A 22,721-nucleotide genomic window follows, 5' to 3' on the forward strand; every position below is an offset into this window, starting at 1 on the left:
CATACCCCCCTATTTTTGTTGTTGTTAATCCTCACCTGAGGAGATTTTTCCATTGCTTTTCAGAGAGCAGAAGGGGAAGGTGGTGTAGAGAAAGAAACATCTGACCCGTGATAGGGAGCGAACCTGCAACCCAGGTACATGCCCTTGTCCGGGAAACAAATCTGGGACCCTTTCGTGCGTGGGCTGATGCTCTAACAACTTAGTCACACTGGCCAGGGCATCACCCCCACTTTTAAAGGGAACTTTCCTCCTTTTTTAAAAAAATATATTTAAAATTTTTTATTTATGTATTTTGAGAGAGAGAAAAAAAGCAATATCGATTAGTTGTTCCAGTCATTTATGCATTCATTGTTTGATTCTTGTGTGAGCCCTGACAGGGGACCCAACCCACAACCTTGACATATCGGGACTCTGCTCTAACCAACTGAGCTACCTGGCCAGGACTTGCATACCCTTTACTCAAAGTACACTACACTGCATGCTAGGTGCCTTTACATCTAGTTTAAAAATATTTTTTAATTGGTTTCAGAGAGGAAGGGAGAGGGAGAGAGAGAGAGAAACATCAATGATGAGAGAGAATCACTGATCAGCTGCCTTCTGCACGCCCCACACTGGGGATCGAGCCCGAAACCCAGGCATGTGCCCTGACCGGGAGTCGAACCTTCACTTCCTGATTCATAGGTGGACACTCAACCACTGAACAACCGACTGGGCTACATCTAGTTTATTTCTCACCCAATCTTTCCAAGTAATCATTGTCCCCATTTCACAGACAGGTAGCAGAGCCTGATGTGAACACATCTATCGAAAGCCGTCTATACAATCTGTGGCACTTTATAATGGAAGCCCTAGTAAACTAACACAGTGTAAAATGAATTTCTGTTCAATGCAACTGTATCACTTTAGAGGACTGCATCTTACTTTATTTTTTATTTTTTGCATTTTACTTTAATAATTAAAAATTTAACAATCCAAAAATAAATAAATAAATAAATAAATAAATAAATAAAGCCATCTAGCCTGGCTGGTTTACTCAGTGGTTAGAGTGTCAGCCTTCGGACTGCAGGGTCCTGAGTGCAGTTCTGGTCAAGGACACATACCTTTGTTGTAGGTTCCATCCCCGGCCCTGGTCAGGGCACGTAGGGGAGGCAACCAATCGATGTGTCTCTCACATCCGCATGTGTCCCTCTCACATCAATGTTTCTCTTTCTGCCTCCCTCCCCGGTCCACTTTCTCTAAAAAAAACAATGGAAAAAATATCCTCTGGTGAAGATTAACAAAAATAAATAAAGCCATCTAGCTCATTGTTTGGTATACCAGTTACCTCTCCCCTTCCTTTCCCACATGTATTCCTTTCACACTCATTAACGGCTCTTTCAGAAAGTTTGGAAATGAAGGAGAAAAAGTAAAACAACAACAAAAAAATCAATTTGTTTCGTTCTTACAAAAGTTTAGAGTCCAGTGGAAGCGGTTAGAGAGGTAAGGAGTAGAAGTTAATGGTTAAAATTCAGGTCTGTATTGAACGTGAACTATAACCGACCCAAAAAAGTCAGGGAGTAATGGTGATGGAGGCGGACTTGACTCTGGGTGGTGCACACACAAAACAATGTATAGATGCTGTATTCTACAATTGTGTGCTTAAAACTTATGACCTTACTAACCAGTGTCACCCCAAGAAGTTCAATAAAGTTGAAAACAAACCCAGACCTGACGCGTCACCGTTGGGCTTTCCCGTTTTACTCCCCGGGGATTAGCACACTCGGCGGAGATGTGCCCTTTCCTCCCACCACCTTCGCACGCGCTCCAGCCACGTCTGTTCTCCCAGGCGGGAAACCAGCGTTTAGATTTCCCCAAAGAAAAAGTCATCTTGATTTTTACTGAATCCTCGCCCGGCCCCATCACCACCTTTGTCTCGAACCTTTCCTGGTTCTCTGGGTCCTCCTGTCCCACAAGCACCAGGCGGACCCCCCCACCCCGGACTTCAGGCGCTGCCCGCGCTGCCCTCCCAGCATGAGCCCCCTAGTCCCGGACTCATGTCACCCCATCGTCAGACATTAGGGAAGGAGCGGTCCCATCGGCCAAGAAGAGGCTGTTCGGAGCGAACCCTCTGCCTGCCTCCGGGTGGTTTCTGAGCAGCAGGAGGCAGGAGGGAAGCGCAAACAGAAGAAATGAGTAACTGGAACGGTGTCGGAGGGACTGTCCCAGGCAAGCGGGCGGCATCCGGGTCCGGCTCTGAGACGGCGGCTGAGAGGCGGGGAGGCCGGGTGGGGGATCCAGATGCACAGATGGCACCGCCAAAGGCCACATTCCGGCTGCAGATGTTACATTTAGTTTCTTTTTCCCCTCTCCCCTCCCCCCTCTTCCTCCCCCCTCCTCCTCCCTCCCTTCCTCCCCTCCTCCTTTCTAGCTGCTAGTCTTTCATTTTCCACTCGGGGTGTCAGGAAGCTTTGCGGGTCTTTTTCAACTTCCTCTCTGGTGTTTGCAGTTTTGAATCCACTGAAAGAACCCCACTGCTTCCGCGTGTGCAGGCTGCTGGGGTTGGGGGGGGGCGGGACAGGGGAAGGGGTGGTGTGGAGGGGAGAGGGGGGAGGGGCGGGGGAGGGGGGAGGGGCAGGGGAGGGGAGAGGGGTGGAGGGTCAAGGGAGGTGAGGGTGGAGGGGGAGGGGAGGGGGAGGGGCAGGGGAGGGCGTGGTGTGGAGAGGGGTGGAGGGTCAGGGGAGGGGAGGGGGGAGGGGGAGGGGCGGGGTGGAGGGACAAGGGAGGGGGAGGGGAGGGGAGGGGGAGGGGGTGGTGTGGGGGGGAGAGGGGTGGAGGGTCAGGGGAGGTGAGGGTGGAGGGGGAGGGGAGGGGGTGGAGGGACAAGGGAGGGGAGGAGGAGGGGCAGGGGAGGGGGAGGGGGAGGGGATGGGGGTGGAGGAGAGGGGGGGAGGGGCAGGGGAGAGCTCACAGGAGCCCGGTCCCGGGTCTGGGGTTGGTGTGGCCCCTGGGAAGGCCGGATGTTGGCTTTGGGGTGGCCGCGGGCTGCTCCCTCGGGCTCCCCGGGCCGGTCCCAGGTGACCTGCTGTTGGAGGCCGGGGCGGGGTCGGGGGGACCCCGGGTGCTCTGGGGACTCCAACACACTGGCCAGGAACGCGAGTGACCTAGGGCGGGCCTTGGGGAGCCGGGGTAGGGGTGGGGGTGGCGGTGGCCCCCCCAGGGCACCCGCACTTCCTCAGGCGCGGTTACTGGAAGTGGGACCCCGGGGTAGGCGTGGGGGCCGCGGGCTGGGGGGGTGGCTGCCGAGCGCAGACCCCGCGGCGCCCCCTCGCGGTCATGGGTGGCGAGACCGGGCGCGGGGCCGACGAGCCCGTTTGCAGGGGAGACCGCGTGGGGGTGGGGAGGGGCTGCCTTTCTTTGCTTTTTTCTTTTGGTTTTTTTTTTTTTGGCTGCAGCTGTCTGACATTGTCTCACTTCTCCTTGAGCCCGTGACCCTCATCACGTGTTCTCTGCACTCAGGGCCTGGCTGCCCGAAGCTGCAGCCACCCAGCACCGACCCCCCAGCATTGACCCCCCCAGCACCGACCCCCCAGCACCGACCCCCCCAGCACCGACCCACCCAGCACCGACCACCCAGCACTGACCCCCCCAGCACTGACCCCCCAGCACCGACCCCCCAGCATTGACCCCCCCCAGCACCGACCACCCAGCACCGACCCCCCCAGCACCGACCTCCCCAGAACCGACCCCCCAGCACCGACCCCTCCAACACCGACCCCCCAGCACCGACCCCCCCAGCACCGACCCCCCAGCACTGACCCCCCCAGCACCGACCCCCCAGCACTGACCCACCCAGCACCGACCCCCCAGCACCGACCCCCCAAGCACTGACCCACCCAGCACCGACCCCCCAGCACCGACCCCCCAGCACCGACCCCCCAGCACTGACAGCAGCTCCCCGCTGGAAGCTCTTCATCTCCTGGCGTTTGCCCTCAGGCCTCTGAAAAAGGGGCTGCTTTTTCTGCACCTTCTGTTTCTTCAGCTGATAGTTACTGAGCTCCCAGCCTGTGGAGGGGAAACAAGCAGGAAGAGGCACCGTCCTGCCCGGAGGACCCACGGTCTTCGTGAAGGAAAAAAAGGGAGAGGCCAGCAAGAGGAAATCAATGGGAAAATATCCCCAAAAAGTAAACGCTGTGATGATCACCTACTGAGTCACTTCCGGTCTAGAATTCTGCCCCTCATTTCAACCGACACCCCATGGCGATAAATGGGAGGAGGAACACTCAAGGCCAAAAGGGGGTAAAGGTATAAATGTATTAGGTCATCTGGGAACCCAGACGGGCTGAGCCCCCAGATGGCTCCGGCCCCAGGACTGGGAGTCAGAGGTGTTAACGGACTCGAGGCGGGCATTTTCCTGGGCAGAGAATTCTCTGGGCCGGATCCTAGGAAGGTCCAAGGGGAAGAATAATGGTCTTAGCAGGTGGCAGGTGGTCTAAGCGAAAGGGAATGTTGGTTGTGAAGTGGACTAAAGGTCATTGCCCAGGGGAGAGGGTATCTATTCAATTATTGCCCAGGGGAGAGGGTATCTATTCAATTATTTGATCAGACCTAACACTACCCTTATCTCCATGCCCAACATATTTTTGAGCTCCGGTTTCATATTTCCAGCTGCCTGGCTACTGTATATTTCTGTCCTCTCCGATCTATCCGCATAAAATGTAAGTTAATGCCAAGTTAATATTAACACAAAACTCACATTCGCTCTTTCCCAGCTCAGAAACTTTGAATGACCCCCCACACCTCTGAAGACCAGCGACCTCCAAATGACCTCTGCTTTACCTTCCCAATCTCACTCCTATTCAGTCGCCTCACATCCGAGTGCAATCAGATTCCATTATTTCCCTTTTTATTTTATTTTATTTATTTATTTATTTATTTTTAAAATATATTTTATTGATTTTTTACAGAGAGGAAGGGAGAGAGATAGAGAGTTAGAAACATCGATGAGAGAGAAACATCGATCAGCTGCCTCCTGCACATCTCCTACTGGGGATGTGCCCGCAACCAAGGTACATGCCCTTGACCGGAATCGAACCTGGGACCCTTGAGTCCGCAGGCGGACGCTCTATCCACTGAGCCAAACCGGTTTCGGCTATTTCCCTTTTCAAAATGAGTTGTGCTTTCTTTGTAATCACATGCCTTTGCCCATTGCATTTTTCCACTTAGGAACTCCCTTTTCTCCATCTTTCTATGTGAAGAATTCACTTTTTTAGAAAGATTTTTAAAAATTTTATTGATTTCAGAGAGGAAGGGAGAGGGAGAAATAGAAACATCAATGATGAGAGAGAATCATCAATCGGTTGCCTCCTACTGGGGATCCAGCCTGCAACCTGGGCATGTGCCTTGACCTGGAATGGAACCATGACCTCTTTGTTCATGGGTCAACGTTCAACCACTGAGCCACACCAGCTGGGCACCTCTTTTTTTTTAATTTTTATATATTTTTATTGACTTTAGAGAGAGGAAGGGAGAGGGAAGCATCAATTTGAGAGAGAAACGTCTATGTGAGAAAGAAATATCTTTCGGTTGCCTCCCTCTACACACCCCAAATGGGGATTGAACCCACAACCTGGGTATGTGCCCTGATCCAGAATTGAACCCATGACCTTTTGGTGTACGGGACGACACTCCAATCAACTGAGCCACACTGGCCCGGGCCTAAACACCTCTTTGAGTTATTCATCTCTGGGTACTCCCAAGTGTTACATAGTGATACACAGATTTATAAACTTCTCTTGGTTTTCTCTGTTTTTTAAAAATATGTTTTTATTGATTACAGAGAGAGAAAGGGAAAGGGAGAGATAGAAATATCTATAATAACAAAAGCATAATATGCTAATTAGACCGGACGAAGCCGGGGCTGTGAGGGAAGCCAGGGTCCGGGGTGCCTGCCTGTTGGCAGAGGGAAGCCTGGGTCCCGGGTCCCCGGTGCCGAAGGGAAGCCGGTGCCAGCAGCCGGGGGAAGGAAGGCCTACCTACTCTTGCACGAATTTCGTGCATCGGGCCTCTAGTCAATGATAAGAGAGAAACATTGGTCTGCTGCCTCCTGCACGCCCCCAACCGGGGATGTGCCCTGACCTGGAACCCAAACATGACCTCCTGGCTCCACGTGACTTCTTGGAGGCCCCTCATAGTCAATACATTTAAACCAAATCTCCTGCATGCCCCTCATACCTGCAGTAGGTCCTGTGTTCTCAAATTTAAAACCCTCCTAGCTTCTTTGGGTTTTGTTTTGTTTTGTTTTGTTCCTAGCTTCTTTTGAATAACAACCTCTACCCACATCAGTCCGTCAGTGGTCAAACACCACGGATTGTACCCCTCAAATGTTAGTACTCCTCTGTTCTGTTCAGCTAATTGACAGTGCCCCAACCTAAGAGCCTGGGAAGCTTGAGGGGAAAAGGTTCTTTCTTTTCCTTCTCTACAGTTTTAAAGAACATTTTTTTTTTTAACAGTAAAATCACAGCCTGGCCGGGTAGCTCAGTTGGTTAGAGTGTTGTCCCAATGCACCAAGGTTTCCGGTTCTATCCCTGGTCAGGGCACATACAAGATCAACCAATGATGCATAAACAAGTGGAACAATTAATAGATGTGTCTCTCTCTCTAAAAATCAATAAAAAAATTTTTAAAAGGTTAAATCTCAACATAAAAAATAAAAATGTATCCAATATTTTATTTAACCTTAATGGTGGAACTAGAGAGATGTTACAACAGGTTCAAATGGAAACTGGACTAAAAGGGATTTCTATTCTTTGGACAAAATCCATTTGCATCTCTATGAACAAGAACAACGGACACATGACATCAAGGAAAAGTACACCTATTCATTTCTGTGGCTCTAAACATGAAGATAACATGCAGGAGGCAGCTCTCTGGGTGTATGTGGGGAGCAGGGGCACATTTTCAGGCTGGGGTAGTGGGGTGATCCTCTATTGATAAGGAGGGGAATCAGGTCTCCTGAAGGCTGCTCCCTGGCCCTCTCTCCTCCTGCCTCCTCCCTTAGCCTTTGATTTCCCTGCTCAACTTACTGTCTCTACATTACAGCACCCGGAGGGCTGCTGGGCAGAGGCCTGTGGGGAGGGGTTTCCTTCTGACTGGGATGAGGGTGGAGGGAAATGGAGGATGAAGGTTTCTTCTCTGGGACAGAGTTCTCAGCAACTCCCAAAGGCTCAAGTGAACTCTTCAAAGACACTGCTCAGCAAATTGGTAAGCGGGGGGATACTTAGGAGATGAAAGAGAGCCTAGCACTAGCAGGTTTGGCTCAATGGATAGAGTGTGGCCCGTGGACTGAAGGGTCCTGGGTTCGATTCCGGTCAAGGGCACGTACCTCGGTTGTAGGCTCGATCCCTGACCCTGGCTGGGGCACCTGCCGGAGGCAATCAATCGATGCATCATCTTTCACATGATGTATCTCTTTCACATTTCTGTTTCTCTATCTCTCACCCTCCCTTCCCCTCTTTCTAAAAAAAATAAATAAATAAAAATCAATGGAAAAATATCCTCGGGTGAGGATTGAGGAAGCCTAGAAGGAAGAGTTGTCACTCAGCACTCAGGCTGGGATATATTCTAGTGACAGGAACCAGACATGTATAACGGAGCAGGAAAGGGGATTGTGGGTCAGGGGACAGACTGCAACTTAAATAAGGTGGTCAAGGTAGACCTCCCCAGAGGGCGACATTACAGCAAACACTTGACGGAGATGCAGAACCAGCCTCCGCGCTGTCTAGGGCAGAGAGAGCCCGTGCGAAGGCCCCACAGTGGAAGGGGCCTGGCATTTCTGAGGAGCAGCAGAGCCAGGGGGCTAGCGTGAGCCGGGAGAGGGGGAGGCCAGGTCAGGGGTGGGGCCAGACCACGTAGGGCCTCACGGTCCACTGTAAAGATGATGCTTTCACTGTAAGGGAAATGAGCGGCCATTGTAGGGATTTTGAGCAGAAGAATATGATGTGATTTATGTTTTGAGAATGGCTATAGGAGGCCAAGAGTAGAAACAGGAAAACCAGATTCAGGCAGGAGCGGCACGGCCTCCAGGATGGCAGCGGTGGGAATGCGAAGTGATCAGGTTCTGAATGTATTTTGAAGACAAACCAAATGGACTTTGCAATAGACTAACCACCTCATTCAGGATATTTTAGTGATTTCAGAGAGGAAGGGAGAGGGGGAGAGAGATGAACATCAATGATGAGAGAGAATCATTGTTCAGCTGCCCCCTGCACACCCCACACTGGGCATGTGCCCTGATCTGGAATCCAACTGTGACCTCTTGGTTCATAGGTCGACGCTCAACCACTGAGCCACACCGGCAGGGTAACTGACTATTTATTTAAAATATATTTTTTCTTGATTTCAGAGAGGAAAGGAAAAGAAACATCAATGATGAGAGAGAATCACTGATTGGCTGCCTCCTGCACCCCCAGGCATGTGCCCTTGACCAGAATCAAACCTGGGACCCTTCAGTCCGCAGGCCGATGCTCTATCCACTGAGCCACACCGGCCGTGTAACTGACCACTTCATTTAAATGTATATTGTGGTTATGAGAAAAAGAGGGGAGTCAAGGACTACTCCCAGATTTTGGCACGAACCAGAAAGGAGAGAATTGCCACCAACAAAGAGGGAAAACTGGGCAGAGCAGGTTTGGGGGCACAGTGCGTAGGGTGGGGAGGCGATCAGTTTAATTTGGACTTACTGCATTTGAGATATTGGTTAGATACCCAAACAGATATCTACGATGTTCAGGGGTGAGACCTGTGCTGGAAATATGCTTTTGGGAGCAAGCATGTAGACAGCATTTAAAGTCAGGAGACCTGATAAAATAACGGAGGGCATGAATAGAGGCCAAGAAGACAGAGGGGAAAGAGGGCGTCCAAACCCAGGACAGCGAGACAGAGGAGAACTGTGGGCGGAAGAGGGGCTCTGTGGAGAGCGACCCGCAGGGTGAGCTGATTTAATTCCTAGCTGGGCAGGTCATGGTGGGCAGTGTCGCCCAGGCATAGAACTTTGTAGTAAAAGGTTTACTTTGCCGTAAGCAAGGCCTGGCCGTTGCTTCTGTGCATCTAGGTTAACACACCTTTGAAATAAGCAAAACCGCCCTCTAGAGAGCAGTCATCTGAACCATCCTGTAACCTGACCCCGCCTTGCTTCTCCCACCTTCCTGTAACCTTCCTTCCTCCCTTCTTTTCTTTTTCGATAAGAGAACGTCTATTTAGAAAGTCACAGAGGTAGATGAAATGGGCTCAGGAAGCAAGTTACAGAGGCTAGAGGGCCCTTGGAACTTTGGAGAAAGAAGGTAAAGAAAGGGGCGGGGGAGGAGGGGACAGGAAAGGCAGCGCCCCCTTTAATTTCAAACACAAAAAATCCCCACACTGTTATTCTCTGAAGCATTTATCTCAGTCTGTTGAGATCTTGCTTCTAGATGTATCCTCTTTGGGGCTCAAATAAAATAAAATAAACATTTTTTATCCTTTATTGATTTTCAGAGAGAGAGGAAGGGAGAGGGAGAGATAGACACACCAATGAGAGAGAAACATGATCGATCCGCCTCCTCCTGCACGCCCCCCACTGGGATGGAGCCCACATAGAACTTCGTGGTAAAAGGTTTATCTTTGCCTAAAGCGAGCCCTGCCCATGGTTTCTGTGTGCTCTTGGTTCAGGGGTCGATTCTCAACCGCTGAGCCACACTGGCCGGACTCAGATAAATTTTTATTAAAATTCTCTGCAGGTTTGGACGTTCTTACATGGACAGAACTCAGACATACCACCAGCCCCGGAGTCAAATAAAGGACTGTCATCTCGGATCTGTAGTTGAACGTTCAAGCCCAGCCTCTGTTCACACTTCCAGCCTTACCTCCAAGAACAGCCCCTTCCCGCTGCTCTCTGCCCAGAGCCTGGGCCTGGTAGAAACTTGAAACCACATGGGGAGGGAGGAGGAGGGGAGGAGGAAGAAGGAGGGGTGCAGGCAGGGACCAGCCTTCCAGAGACCTAATTCCCCTCCTCTCAGATCAACAGAGTCTCTCCCTCACCTCCACCGGGAAAATTCGCCCGCAGGGCTCCCAGTGCACCGCACCGGGCTGCTCCGGAGCGCGGTCTGTGCTGGCTCCTTTGGAAGGTACGGGAAGTGGGCAGTGTCAGCCCAGGGTCCAGTGTGGACCCCCAGACAGACTTGCCCCCAACGCCTGCGTTCTTTTCCACGGAAGCTGCCAGTTGCAGGGGAGGGCGGGAAAAGGAAGGGGAGTCAGCTGTAGGAACCTCGGGTTCAGATCCTGGCTCTGAAATCTAGGTGGGGCAAGGGCCTCCGCCTTTTAAAGCCTAAGAGGGTTAGATCACACGTCTTTTTTTTTTTGAATGAATGAATTAAAGCTGATTTCTGCTCATATGTTATAAGAAAATTAGTAGTATAATCATTCATATATATATGTATATATTTTTATTATTGATTTCAGAGAGGAAGAGAGAGGGGGGGATAGAAACATCAGTGATGAGAGAGAATCATTGATCAGCTGCCTCCTGCACGTCCCCTACTGGGTGGGGATTGAGCCCACAACCTGGGCATGTGCCTTGACTGGAATCGAACCTGGGACCCTTAAGTCCACAGGCTGATGCTCTATTCACTGAGCAAACAGGCCAGGGCAGTATAATAATTCTTACCCTACCAACTTCACAGGATGAAATCTGAAAGGGCCTTGTTCCTTCACCCAGTGACCGTTCAGGGACCAGGCACAGCGCTTGGCTCTGGGTTTAGGAATGTGAATTACCAGTAGACATAAAAACAATCTATACGCTCAGTCAGGGCTTTTTTCTCTAACCAACATGGGTGTGACATTTAAATATTTCACAAATATTAACTCCTTACATTCAAGAAGGAAAAGAAGGTGCAGGATCCAGTGAAAAGTTAAAGACAAGACTCAGGAGATTCAGGAAGTGAGTCTCCAATAAATGGCTTCGATTAAAGGCTATTCCTTTGTTTAATAAATATCTGTAGAGTGCCTTCATCTTAATCTGAAACTAGGCCCTGGAGTTTAATCCTGCGAGAGTGGGGCAGATGGGGGGCGGGGGCTTCAGGATTCACTAATTAAAGACTGTGCGGCCCAGTGAGACTGGGCGTGCCCGGGAGAGGTGCTGGGCCAGGGACAGGTTTCTATTCTATTTTTATCCGTTAACATGCAACCAAGCTGGTGCGCGAGGCTGTGGCCAGCACCATATCGGAGTCATTTCCTAGGGCCCTAGCCAGGGTCCCAGCCTCCTCCCATCGGGCACTTGTTTAAAATGTGTGCAGGGCATTCCGCAGGACGGTAAGTTTCTTGTGTGTGTGTGTGTGTGGGGGGAGTAGTTGGAAGAAGAGGCCATAGAAATGCCAAACCAGTGACTATGGGGAGAGGATGAAACACATCAGCCACAGGAAGAACTGGAAGCTTTGCTTTCTCTCCTAGACTGAGCGTGGGGACTGGTGTTTGAAGGTAGAGTAAGTAAGTTCGGACCACTTGGAACTTAACACTACTTCTTTATTTCTCATGTCCCTGCACCTTGTGGGTGAGCACTCACCCCGGAGGAAGTCAGTCTGTGCTTCCCATAAAAAATGAGAGATGCTGAATGCAGTGAGTGAGGAATTCCTAGGAACTTTGAGGTTTTTTGGGCTGTGGGAGGGTGGTGCCCCTTTTCAGTCTGGGAGATCTCTTTTTATTAATTCTGAGATTTGGACTAACATCAGGAAATACCTTTGTCTACATTGGCCATTAGAGAGCCTTAGTAGGTGTGGACTCTAGCTGCTTTACTTATTTATTTACTTACTTAAATATAATTTAAAATATATTTTTATTGACTTCAGAGAGGAAGCGAGAGAGAGACAGAAACATCAATGATGAGAGAGAATCATTGATCGGCTGCCTCCTGCACGCTCTCCACTGGGGATCGAGCCCATAACTTGGGCATGTGCCCTGACCGGGAATTGAACCCTGACCTGGTTCATAGTCGACGCTCAACCACTGAGCCACACCAGCCGAGCTTTATTTACTTATTTTTTATAAGAGAAAGTTTACTTAGAAAGTTACTGGCCTGGCCGCTGTGGTTCAGTTGGTTGAGTGGTGTCTGGTGCACTGAAAGGTGGAGGGATGGGTTCCGGTCAGGGCACACACCAGGTTTCAGGTTCAGTCCCGGTCAAGGGTGCATACAGGAGGCAACCCGACAGATGTTTCTCTCTCCCTCTCTCCCTTCCTCGCTCTCTAAAATCAATAAAAACGTATTAAAAGAGAAAAGGAATGTTACAGAGGCTAAAGAAGGCCTTGGAGCTCAGGAGAGAGGAAGGTAAAGGTACTGAGCCTGGGGGGAGGGGTGGGAGGGGGAGGGTGGGGTGAAGGTGTGGGTGCCCCGGGAGGGGGAGTCCCTCCCACTGCAGCTGCTTTAGACTGTCAGAGGGCAGCGCAGTTGGTTGGAGTATCACATCCCAGTACAGCAATGTTGTGGGTTGCTCCCTGGTCAGGACACATACAAGAGTCAACCAATGAACGTATCAACAAGTGGAACAAGTTGATGTTTCTCCTTTCTTCTCTAACAATCAATCAATAACTTTTTAAAAATATATTTGTTATTGATTTCAGAGAGGAAGGGAGAGATAAGAACATCAATGATGAGAGAGAATCTTGGATCGACTGCCTCCTGCACTCCCCACAATAGGGATGGGTCGAGCCCGCAACCCGGGCATGTGCCCCGACCGGTAATCGAACCGTGACCTCCTGGTTCATAGACTGATGCTCAATACCGGCCGGGCAATAGTTTTTTAAAAATTATATTACAGTAGGAGCTTTCAAAATTTTTGAAGAGACTCACATTAAGAAATACATTTTTCAGGGAGTGGGTGGGATAGAAGGGGTCACTGGGGAAAAGGAGGGGCATATGTAATATTTTCAACAATAGAGATGAAAAAAAATTTTTCCTCCATGAACCAGCGCACTCATAGCACACTCATGTGTAGCTGAGGCGTACGTTTCATGGAATAGTGTATGTGCCATACGCTCCGACATTTTCTAGTCCACGTTAAAGCAAAACATCTGTTGCTTAGGATTCACTACAGCAGTGGTTCTCAACCTTCTGGCCCTTTAAATACAGCTCCTCATGTTGTGGCCCAACCATAAAATTATTTTTGTTGCTACTTCATAACTGTAATGTTGCTACTGTTATGAATCGTAATGTAAATATCTGATAGGCAGGATGGTCTTAGGCGACCCCTGTGAAAGGGTCATTCGACTGCCAAGGGGGTCTCGACCCACAGGTTGAGAACCGCTGCCCTACAGGGACCTAATGTGGAAAAAAGCCGCACGAGCAGTGACTGAGGGCTGCTGGGAGGCCTAACAGGCTACATTCAATGGGCTCCTCCACTCAGCCACGCAGCAGGTCAGCTAACTGACCCTCCTCAGCTTAAGGTCCTAACTCTAAGACAGGCATACGCTACTTCATGGGACTTTTTGGAAGTGAGACAGTAAGTACTCACAATCATTTGTTGTTTGTTTTTTGTTAATCCTCACCCGAGGATATTTTTCCATTGATTTTAGGGGGAGTGGAAGAGAGAGGGAAAGACAGAGAGAAACATTGATGTGAGAAAAACACATTGACTAGTTGCCTCCTGCACACACCCTGACCAGGGCCCTGCCAGGGAGGAGCCTGCAACCAAGGTATGTGCCCTTGACCTGATCGAACCTGGGCAGGGCCAACGCTCTACCTACTGAGCCAAGCCATCTAAGACGCAATCGCTTTTTAAAAGAAATATATATTTTTTATTGATTTCAGAGAGGAAGGGAGAAAGGAACATCGATAAGAGAGACACATTGGTCGGCTGCCTCCTGCATGCCACACGGGATTGATCCCATAACATGGGCATGTTCCCTGACCGGGAATGGAACCCAGGGCCTCTTGGTCCACGAGTCAATGCTCAATCTACGGAGCCACACCAACAGGCTCACAGTCGCTTTTATTACTCTGATTCTGCAGTCAGAAGGCTCCTAAGGTTTCCAACATTGTTCAAACCAGTGCCCCACGAATGTTAATCATTCCACACATTTGTACAGTAAACCTTCCCTGGCTAAGAGCTTCTGATGCCCATCCCGTGCACACTGTGGAACAAAGCTTGGCCTCTGAGGTGACACCTACAGCCGGCGTGCAGCCTGAACATCCCCCCACCCCCCCATATTTCTGAAGAGGCCAGTCCCCGAACCCAATGCTTCTAGATTCTGGGTGACGTCCTCTGATGTGTCTTTGTCTTGGATCCTGCTGTCTTCTCCTTCTGAAATGTCCCCCTTTTTTTTCATTTTTGCTTAAACAACACCTACACAGGCCTCAAGATAAAGCCGAGTTCCCTTCTGAGTCTAGAGCCTTCCCTGGTGACTGTTCTCTCCCCTTTCTCCACACCCCGTCCTCACATTTAGTGAAGAAAAAGGAGAGAATCACCTGTACGGGGTCCACGTCTTGGGAAAGCAGAGGTTATACGACTCCAAAATAATCGTAACCCTTATTTAATGTGAATTTCACACACACTTCTGACACGGATTGCAATTTGGCTCCGTTTTTTCCAGACATACACTGAATCTCAGGTGCCTGTGTGTCTCTCTCTTATTTTGTTTTTAGTTCTAGGAAATGCGGTGCTGAGACGAAGCCATGGGCCAGGGTGTAACAGGGGAACAAGGAGCATGAAGTAACTCTTCAGTAACAAACATAAAGTTAAATGCACGCGTTACAGCTGTGGCGGGCTGCTTGTCTGATGACATCTCGGGTGGACCTGCTCCAGACGCCCTTTCAGCCAGAGGGGGCGGACTGTCGCCAGGGCTCCTGGGGACAGATGGCGCAGCTCAGCTTCCGGGCAGCGGCTCTGCACAGCCGTGGCCCCAGGCCCCGCACAGCAAACGGGAAACTGCCTTGAACGGCACGTGCCAGCCCCTCTCCGTTTGGATCAGGGTTTACTTGCTGATCTAAAGGCAGAGGAGGGCGGGTGAAGGTGTGGCCAAGAGGCTTGGCACAGGGATGGGAGCCCTTTGTCCTAATTTCTCCATCTGAAAAGCAGGGGAAAGGTTTCTCCCGTGTGTCCCTGACCGACCTGGGGGAGGCGGTCTCGCTGCCTTTGGAAATTCTACTGTTTCCACCCCTAGAACCGGAAGGAAAGCTCCAGAGTCTAATGTCATCCCATCGAGGCTGAAATTCTACTATCCCTGAGCCTGCGGACCACCCCACATGCTCCCTGCGTATCTGTGCGTCCTACACACACTGGATGGAAGCATGCTGCCCAGATCAAAATGCAGCCTGGCCCTGGGTCCAAGCCCTGGTGAGCCTGTGTTCAGCACCACACCCACTCCAGCCCATTTCTTTCTCAGTCACCCTCACTGTTATCCCCACCTCCCTGGCAACTGACAAGTTTGGCCACTTTACACACTACATTTTGATTAACCCCTTCTTTACAGCCCAACATCCATGACTGTAGGCTTGGCCTCGTATAGCCGGAAACTGTTTACCTGATATGGATGGCTCCTACTCGAGCCCCGCTTAGCCCAGCGTGCCGCACGGTGCCAGAGTTATCGCTTTACTAGTAAAATGCATATGTCCCTTCACTCTTAAAATCCTACGAAAACTCCACGACATCCTAGGAGACGGTGTAAGCTCCCTCGCATGCACACACGCCTCCCCTGTTCTGGTCCTGCACCTTCTGCAGGCTCACGGCTTGTGCTGTGCTTACACCCTGCTCGTGGTTCCCAGGATCCCAGGCCCTGTGTCTACGACCCGTGAGCTCCTCAGGCCTCGCCTTCCACCAGCACCCAGAGGTGCTTTTTAAGTTTTTATCAGAGGTACCTTCTTACACGAAGCACTTGCTGCCCTCTCCCCTCCTCCAACTATTCTTGGCCAGTGGGTCCTCCTTGCATCCGTCTAGAATGGCCTTCTTGTCTCGATCCTGACATTTACTTCCTCACTGAGCCCCTGCAGAGAGGGTGCCTGTACAGCGGGAGTCCAGATCTATTAAATTTAATTACATAGATTTTTAAAATAGTTTTTTTTATTGAGGTGACATTGGTTTATACTAAATTGATTTTTAATCTTTTAGAACTTCCAGTAGTTCCAAGCTATTTTCAGCATCAGGGTCTTTGCATAATTAGTTCTGTCTGGAATAATTTCTCCTTATTTCCTCCATAGCACATGGTATCATTTCAAAGTATTTAAGAAGGCAGTAGAGCTGGTGGTACTGACGTCAGAGTGCCTAGTTTCAAAATGCAGAGCAGGTGACCTTACGCACCGTTCTCCCTGTGTGCTCATGCTTCAGCTCCTTGTGTGTAAATGGGACTAGCAGTCCCACGAGCGTTGCTGAATTACGTCATATGTGCTAAACGGCTTGTGCCTGGCATGGAGCCGACACCTACCGTGCTCTCGTAAACATGTATGTATGTTTCTAATTACTGATGCCACTTCCCAGTACCTCCAGGGAGCTAGGGATTCCAATGTCTCCCTCACTCCTGCACCCCAGGGCCTCCCAGGGCACACGGGCAAGTGCAGAATAAACTGTGCTGTCTGGCCTTTCGCCTCGTGGCTTCAGAGAGCAGGATGGGTCACCAGCACCTCTCCTGGAGCCAGCTGAGAAAATTCGGCCAGGGTTCTCATTCTTGCCTTCTGCTCAAGCTGCCGGTCTGACCCGGAAATCCGGCCTCAATTTGCGCGGCCAGTGTTTCGGTCAGTATGTGAAGAATGCACGTTTCTCGGAGGTGGACTAAGCGAACGTCCATGAACGGTCACTCAGGACATCTACCTTTCCGCAGGAGGCTAGCTCTCTGTACGTGCAATAAAAAACTTCAAAGAGAAACAAAGTTGTGCAATCGCATGACTGGATAATGACCACCTTCCCTGTAGAATGTGACTGGAGATGAGAGCGAGCTGAGCCTGCTCTCAGGGTGACGCCAGAAGCAGAGCAGTGGCGTCTTTCATCACCAATGGCTTCCTGACCCCGAGGCTCACTTGGCCACATAACCAAGCCACTGTTTTTTCAGTTTAATAAAAACATTTGGGTGAAAGTTGGATGAGTGGAGTCAGTCTTGGATTTTTATTAGAGGAGACTGTGCTCTCATTTAGCTCACTGGGAATCGGGACTGACTAAGGCATTGTTGGAATACACAGGCTCGGGTTAAGGTTGTTGGGATAGACGAACTCGGGTTGAGGTTGTTGGGATAGACGGGCTCTGGTTAAGGTTGTTGGGATAGACGGGCTCTGGTTAAGGTTGTTGGGATAGACAGGCTCCGGTTAAGGTTGTTGGAATACACAGGCTCGGGTTAAGGTTGTTGGGATAGACGGGCTCCGGTTAAGGTTGTTGGGATAGACGGGCTCCGGTTAAGGTTGTTGGGATACACAGGCTCGGGTTAAGGTTGTTGGGATAGACGGGCTCGGGTTAAGGTTGTTGGAATACACAGGCTCGGGTTAAGGTTGTTGGGATAGACGGGCTCCGGTTAAGGTTGTTGGGATAGACAGGCTCTGGTTAAGGTTGTTGGAATACACAGGCTCGGGTTAAGGTTGTTGGGATAGACGGGCTCGGGTTAAGGTTGTTGGAATACACAGGCTCGGATTAAGGTTGTTGGGATAGACGGGCTCGGATTAAGGTTGTTGGGATAGACGGGCTCCGGTTAAGGTTGTTGGGATACACAGGCTCGGGTTAAGGTTGTTGGGATAGACGGGCTCGGATTAAGGTTGTTGGGATAGACGGGCTCCAGTTAAGGTTGTTGGAATACACAGGCTCGGGTTAAGGTTGTTGGGATAGACGGGCTCGGGTTAAGGTTGTTGGAATACACAGGCTCGGATTAAGGTTGTTGGGATAGACGGGCTCTGGTTAAGGTTGTTGGAATACACAGGCTCGGGTTAAGGTTGTTGGGATAGACGGGCTCCGGTTAAGGTTGTTGGGATAGACGGGCTCCGGTTAAGGTTGTTGGGATAGACGGGCTCGGGTTAAGGTTGTTGGGATAGACGGGCTCGGGTTAAGGTTGTTGGAATACACAGGCTCGGATTAAGGTTGTTGGGATAGACGGGCTCGGGTTAAGGTTGTTGGAATACACAGGCTCGGGTTAAGGTTGTTGGGATAGACGGGCTCCGGTTAAGGTTGTTGGGATAGACGGGCTCCGGTTAAGGTTGTTGGAATACACAGGCTCGGATTAAGGTTGTTGGGATAGACAGGCTCGGATTAAGGTTGTTGGAATACACAGGCTCGGATTAAGGTTAAGGTTGTTGGGATAGACGGGCTCCGGTTAAGGTTGTTGGGATAGACGGGCTCGGGTTAAGGTTGTTGGGATAGACAGGCTCCGGTTAAGGTTGTTGGAATACACAGGCTCGGGTTAAGGTTGTTGGGATAGACGGGCTCCGGTTAAGGTTGTTGGAATACACAGGCTCGGGTTAAGGTTGTTGGAATACACAGGCTCGGGTTAAGGTTGTTGGGATAGACGGGCTCCGGTTAAGGTTGTTGGAATACACAGGCTCGGGTTAAGGTTGTTGGGATAGACGGGCTCTGGTTAAGGTTGTTGGGATAGACGGGCTCGGGTTAAGGTTGTTGGGATAGACAGGCTCCGGTTAAGGTTGTTGGAATACACAGGCTCGGGTTAAGGTTGTTGGGATAGACGGGCTCCGGTTAAGGTTGTTGGAATACACAGGCTCGGGTTAAGGTTGTTGGAATACACAGGCTCGGGTTAAGGTTGTTGGGATAGACGGGCTCCGGTTAAGGTTGTTGGAATACACAGGCTCGGGTTAAGGTTGTTGGGATAGACGGGCTCTGGTTAAGGTTGTTGGGATAGACGGGCTCAGGTTGAGGTTGTTGGAAGAGATGGGCTCGGTTCAAGGTTGTTGGAATAGACAGGCTCGGGTTGAGGTTGTTGGAGGAGACAGGCTCAGGGTAAGGTTGTTGGGATAGATGGGCTCAGGTTAAGGTTGTTGGGATAGATGGGCTTGGGTTAAGGTGACCTTGCTCTACAGAGAACAGAGAGTGGGGTGATGACAGAACAAAATGACAAACGGGATCAAGATACCACGGGGATGTGGGCTGCCCATTCAGCAGGTTAAACCCCAACAGGGATCCTGTAATTTGTTTTCAGTGAAAACCTTAGCTTCTGCTCATAAAAACCATCTTATAACAAAAAAGTAGCCGAAACCAGTTTGGCTCAGTGGATAGAGCATCGGCCTGCGGACTGAAGGGTCCCGGGTTCGATTCTGGTCAAGGGCATGTACCTTGGTTGCGGGCACATCCCCAGTAGGAGATGTGCAGGAGGCAGCTGATCAATGTTTCTCTCTCATCGATGTTTCTAACTCTCTATCTCTCTCCCTTCCTCTCTGTAAAAAATCAATAAAAATATATTTAAAAAAAAAGTAGACAGTGGAGAGAGGAAAGGACAACTTTTCGCTTTTTAGAAGGGAAATAGCAAAGTTCTGTAGAAGAAGGAACATCTGGCCAGCTTTCCTAGGTTATAGAACTTTTTTTAAATCGCTAAACTTTCAACAACAAAAAATTAAAACAGCCCGGCCGGTGTGGCTCAGTGGTTGAGCATTGACCCATGAACCAGGAGGTCACAGTTTGATTCCCGGCCAGGTCACATGCCTGGGTTTTGGACTCCATCCCCAGTGTGGGGCGTGCAGGAGGCAGCCGATCCACGACTCTCTCATCACTATGTTTCTATCTCTTTCTCCCTCTCCCTTCCTCTCTGAAATCAATAAAAATATATATATATATTTTAAAATATATTTTATTGATTTCTTACAGAGAGGAAGGGAGAGGGATAGAGAGTTAGAAACATCGATCAGCTGCCTCCTGCACACCCCCTACTGGGGATGTGCCTGCAACCCAGGTACATGCCCTTGACTGGAATCGAACCTGGGACCCTTCAGTCCACAGGTCGACGCTCTATCCACTGAGCCAAACCGGTTAGGGCAATAAAAATATATTTTAAAACAGTAAGTCAATGGGTAAAGGGAGGAGGATAGTTACGCTGCGAAACGAGGCGGAGGGAGGTCCCGTGGCCGGATGTGCCAGGGCAGGGAGGGTAAAACAGAGGTTGCTTATCCTCAGCCCCGGTGAAGGGTGAAGGCCAGCCCAGGCATCGGGAACAGGCGCCGGTGAGCTCTGCCCACAGGGCCAGGAGTCTGCCCCGCGCCCCAGCGAGCGCCTAGGCGGCCCAGCGCCTGCACAGGAGATCGGGCCAGCTCCTTGGGTTTCCGGCTGCGGCGTTGGCATTGCTCCTTCTGCTGGCAGCTGCTCACGTTCACCATTGCCTGCGTGCCCTGCACTTGCGCCTGTGTCCTATGTTTACCGCATGACCCCATCGCAGAGGGTGCCAGTCATGGCTGCAGGGTGGCCCTGGGCCGGCGCTAGTGCAGCAGAGGAGGCGGAGCAGGCCCCGCCCACAGGCCGAGTCCCGCCTCTAGACCAGGGAAGGAGCCACTGCCTTGGTCCCTTCTTAGGAAGGACATGGATGGAGCAGGCTCCCTGGGCGGGCAGGGGACAGAGGGCTTCCCGGCAGCTCCTGCTTCCCCCGAAGAACACGGAATCTCATCCTCACGACCCGAATACCCTCTCTTGTTTATAGTTTCCCTTCTAGAGCCTTCGATCTCCAGCCGGATAAAGGAAGCCGTTCCAGCCCCGCCTGGGCTCGGTCGTGTGGAGCATCGGCCGAGGCACCCAGAGGTTGCAAGTTCCATGCCCCGTCAAGGCACAACCCAGGTTTCATGTTGGGTCCCCGGTTGGGGCACATCCGGGAGGCAACTGATCGATGCTTCTCTCCCTTCCTCTCTTTCTAAAAATTAGTCAAAAACATATCCTCGAGTGAGGATTAAAAAAAAGGCAAAAAGCAATTTCAGCCCTTCGTGGCCCAATGAGAAACACGAGGGTGTGGCGGGGGTGGGGGTGGGGGGAGGGCCCCTCGCGGCTGACTTACCGCCTTCTGGCTCCCTGTACTGTCGGTGAGCAGCCACTCGATGTCCAGGGCGCCTTTTTCTTGAAGCCCCAGCTGATGGTGACAGGGCAGAGTGACCTTTTCCTCGGCCACTTTCTTGATCTCAGTGTAAGCCCCCAAGGCTCCGACACAGCAGGACACTGCAAGAGGAAGCCGGTGTGAGAACCCAGAAGCTGAAGCTGCACGGCCATGTGTGGGAGCAAATGGGCCAGCAAGCCGGTGCTGAGAGGATCCTAGACCAGAAGTGCTGAAACCCAGGGCCTCACGCTGGCTCCTCCATCCTATCTTCCTTCCCTGCACACCCCCACCCCCAACTACTCCTACTAGTGCCCGTCTTTCCTACCTTAGAGAGTTTTTCCGAACAATGAAATCACTCAGGTCAACAATACTGGTGTTTGTTTTTTCTCTCCCCTGCTAGCAGAGGCTCCAATAGGACGGAAACCGAAAGGGAAGGCAGGGTTAGCGTCCTCCCCAGCACAGGCGCTGGCTCCAGCTCACCCCTCAGGGCCCCCAGGAGCCAGGGGCCTCAGGACCCCTGAGGAGGTGCAGGCATGCCCCCCGGGAGCAAGTGGGCTCTACGGCAGCCCCTGCTTCCTTACAAAAAACCTCCTCTGGTCCTCCCAGCTCTGCCTTCCAGTCTGTATGCTCTCATATCCTGTGGTTTCAACCCTTTCTATACAAAGCAAAATTCCGATTTAGCACATTAGGATCCCATCCCTCCATTGATCCAATACCCATTTAACCCACAGGCCTTCGGCCACTTTTGGCCTTCTTTCCTCTAGCTCTGTCTTTACAGGAATGAAGTCCTGTCAGAGGCGTGGGCCTCCTGCTCGCCTCTCTCCTTCCTGTTGATCTTCGCTGAGGCTCTGGCATTGCTGACTGTTAAGTCTACAGAATTGATGACCGATGAATTGCTGCGATGAAACCCCACCTAGATTCTAGGCCTGATGTGTCTGGCACTCCAGGTGTGCTTGATCTCTGGATTTTCCTTGATCTCCTTACACGGTAATAAGGAAGCAAAGCGTGCCCCAGCGGTTAGCTCAGTGGATAGAGCATTGGCCTGAGGACTGAAAGGTCCTGGGTTCGATTCTGGTCAAGGGCACATGCCCAGATATAGAATCGCAGATGGCGGCATAGGTAAACACCGGAGACTGCTGCTGCAAACAACCACTTCAAAAATACAACTAAAAGATGGAACGGACATCAACCAGAACCACAGGAAGGCTGGCTGAGGAGAGACTCTTCAACTAGAAGGAAAGACAACAGCATTACGAGGCTCAGAGGAGGCGCAGTGTGGAAAATTTAAAGGTACGGAGGTGCGCTCGCAAAGCGGGCTGGTGGCTGAGGGCGCGGTTGTCGTTTTCAATCAGGAGGGAGTCTCAGACTCTGAGCTCCAGATCCGGGCGAGTCTCTAGGGACCCAGACTCAAACAGGAGAAGCGGGACTGTCTGGCTACGGTCCCTCCGAGGTTTGCAGCGGTTGCTAGGACAGAGAGGCAGAGCCCCTGGGGACTAACTGAGAGCAGCCATAACTGGTCCCTCTGCCCGCCCTGTTGATCCCGCCCCGCCCAAGCCCTGCGCAGAGCCATTTGCCAGATCGCCTCAAGCAAAGGCTAGATTAGCACCTCCCCAGAGGACAGAAGTTTTCCACACAGCTGATTCTCACAGCCAGTCGGCCTGGTGGTCAAATCCCTCTAGTATTAACTACAACAATTAAGGCTTAACTAGAACAAGACTGCGCACAAAGGCCACAAG

The 22,721-nt window shown here is 51.0% G+C and overlaps 1 protein-coding gene across 1 annotated transcript in view; it reads right to left on the reverse strand.

Moving 5' to 3' along the window:
• The window catches only part of CLMP (CXADR like membrane protein), a 103,470-nt gene that overhangs the window by 7,958 nt on the left and 72,791 nt on the right, over nt 1–22,721 (reverse strand). The window contains exon 2 of the mRNA XM_070400070.1: nt 20,950–21,107. Coding sequence (XP_070256171.1) covers nt 20,950–21,107 — 158 coding nt within the window. The remainder of the gene's footprint in view (nt 1–20,949; nt 21,108–22,721) is intronic.

Source organism: Myotis yumanensis, unplaced genomic scaffold (genome assembly GCF_028538775.1).
Source record: "Myotis yumanensis isolate MYYU_CA2020_CCGP unplaced genomic scaffold, mMyoYum1.0.hap1 SCAF_19, whole genome shotgun sequence".
In the NCBI taxonomy this organism is placed as follows: Eukaryota; Metazoa; Chordata; class Mammalia; order Chiroptera; family Vespertilionidae; genus Myotis; species Myotis yumanensis.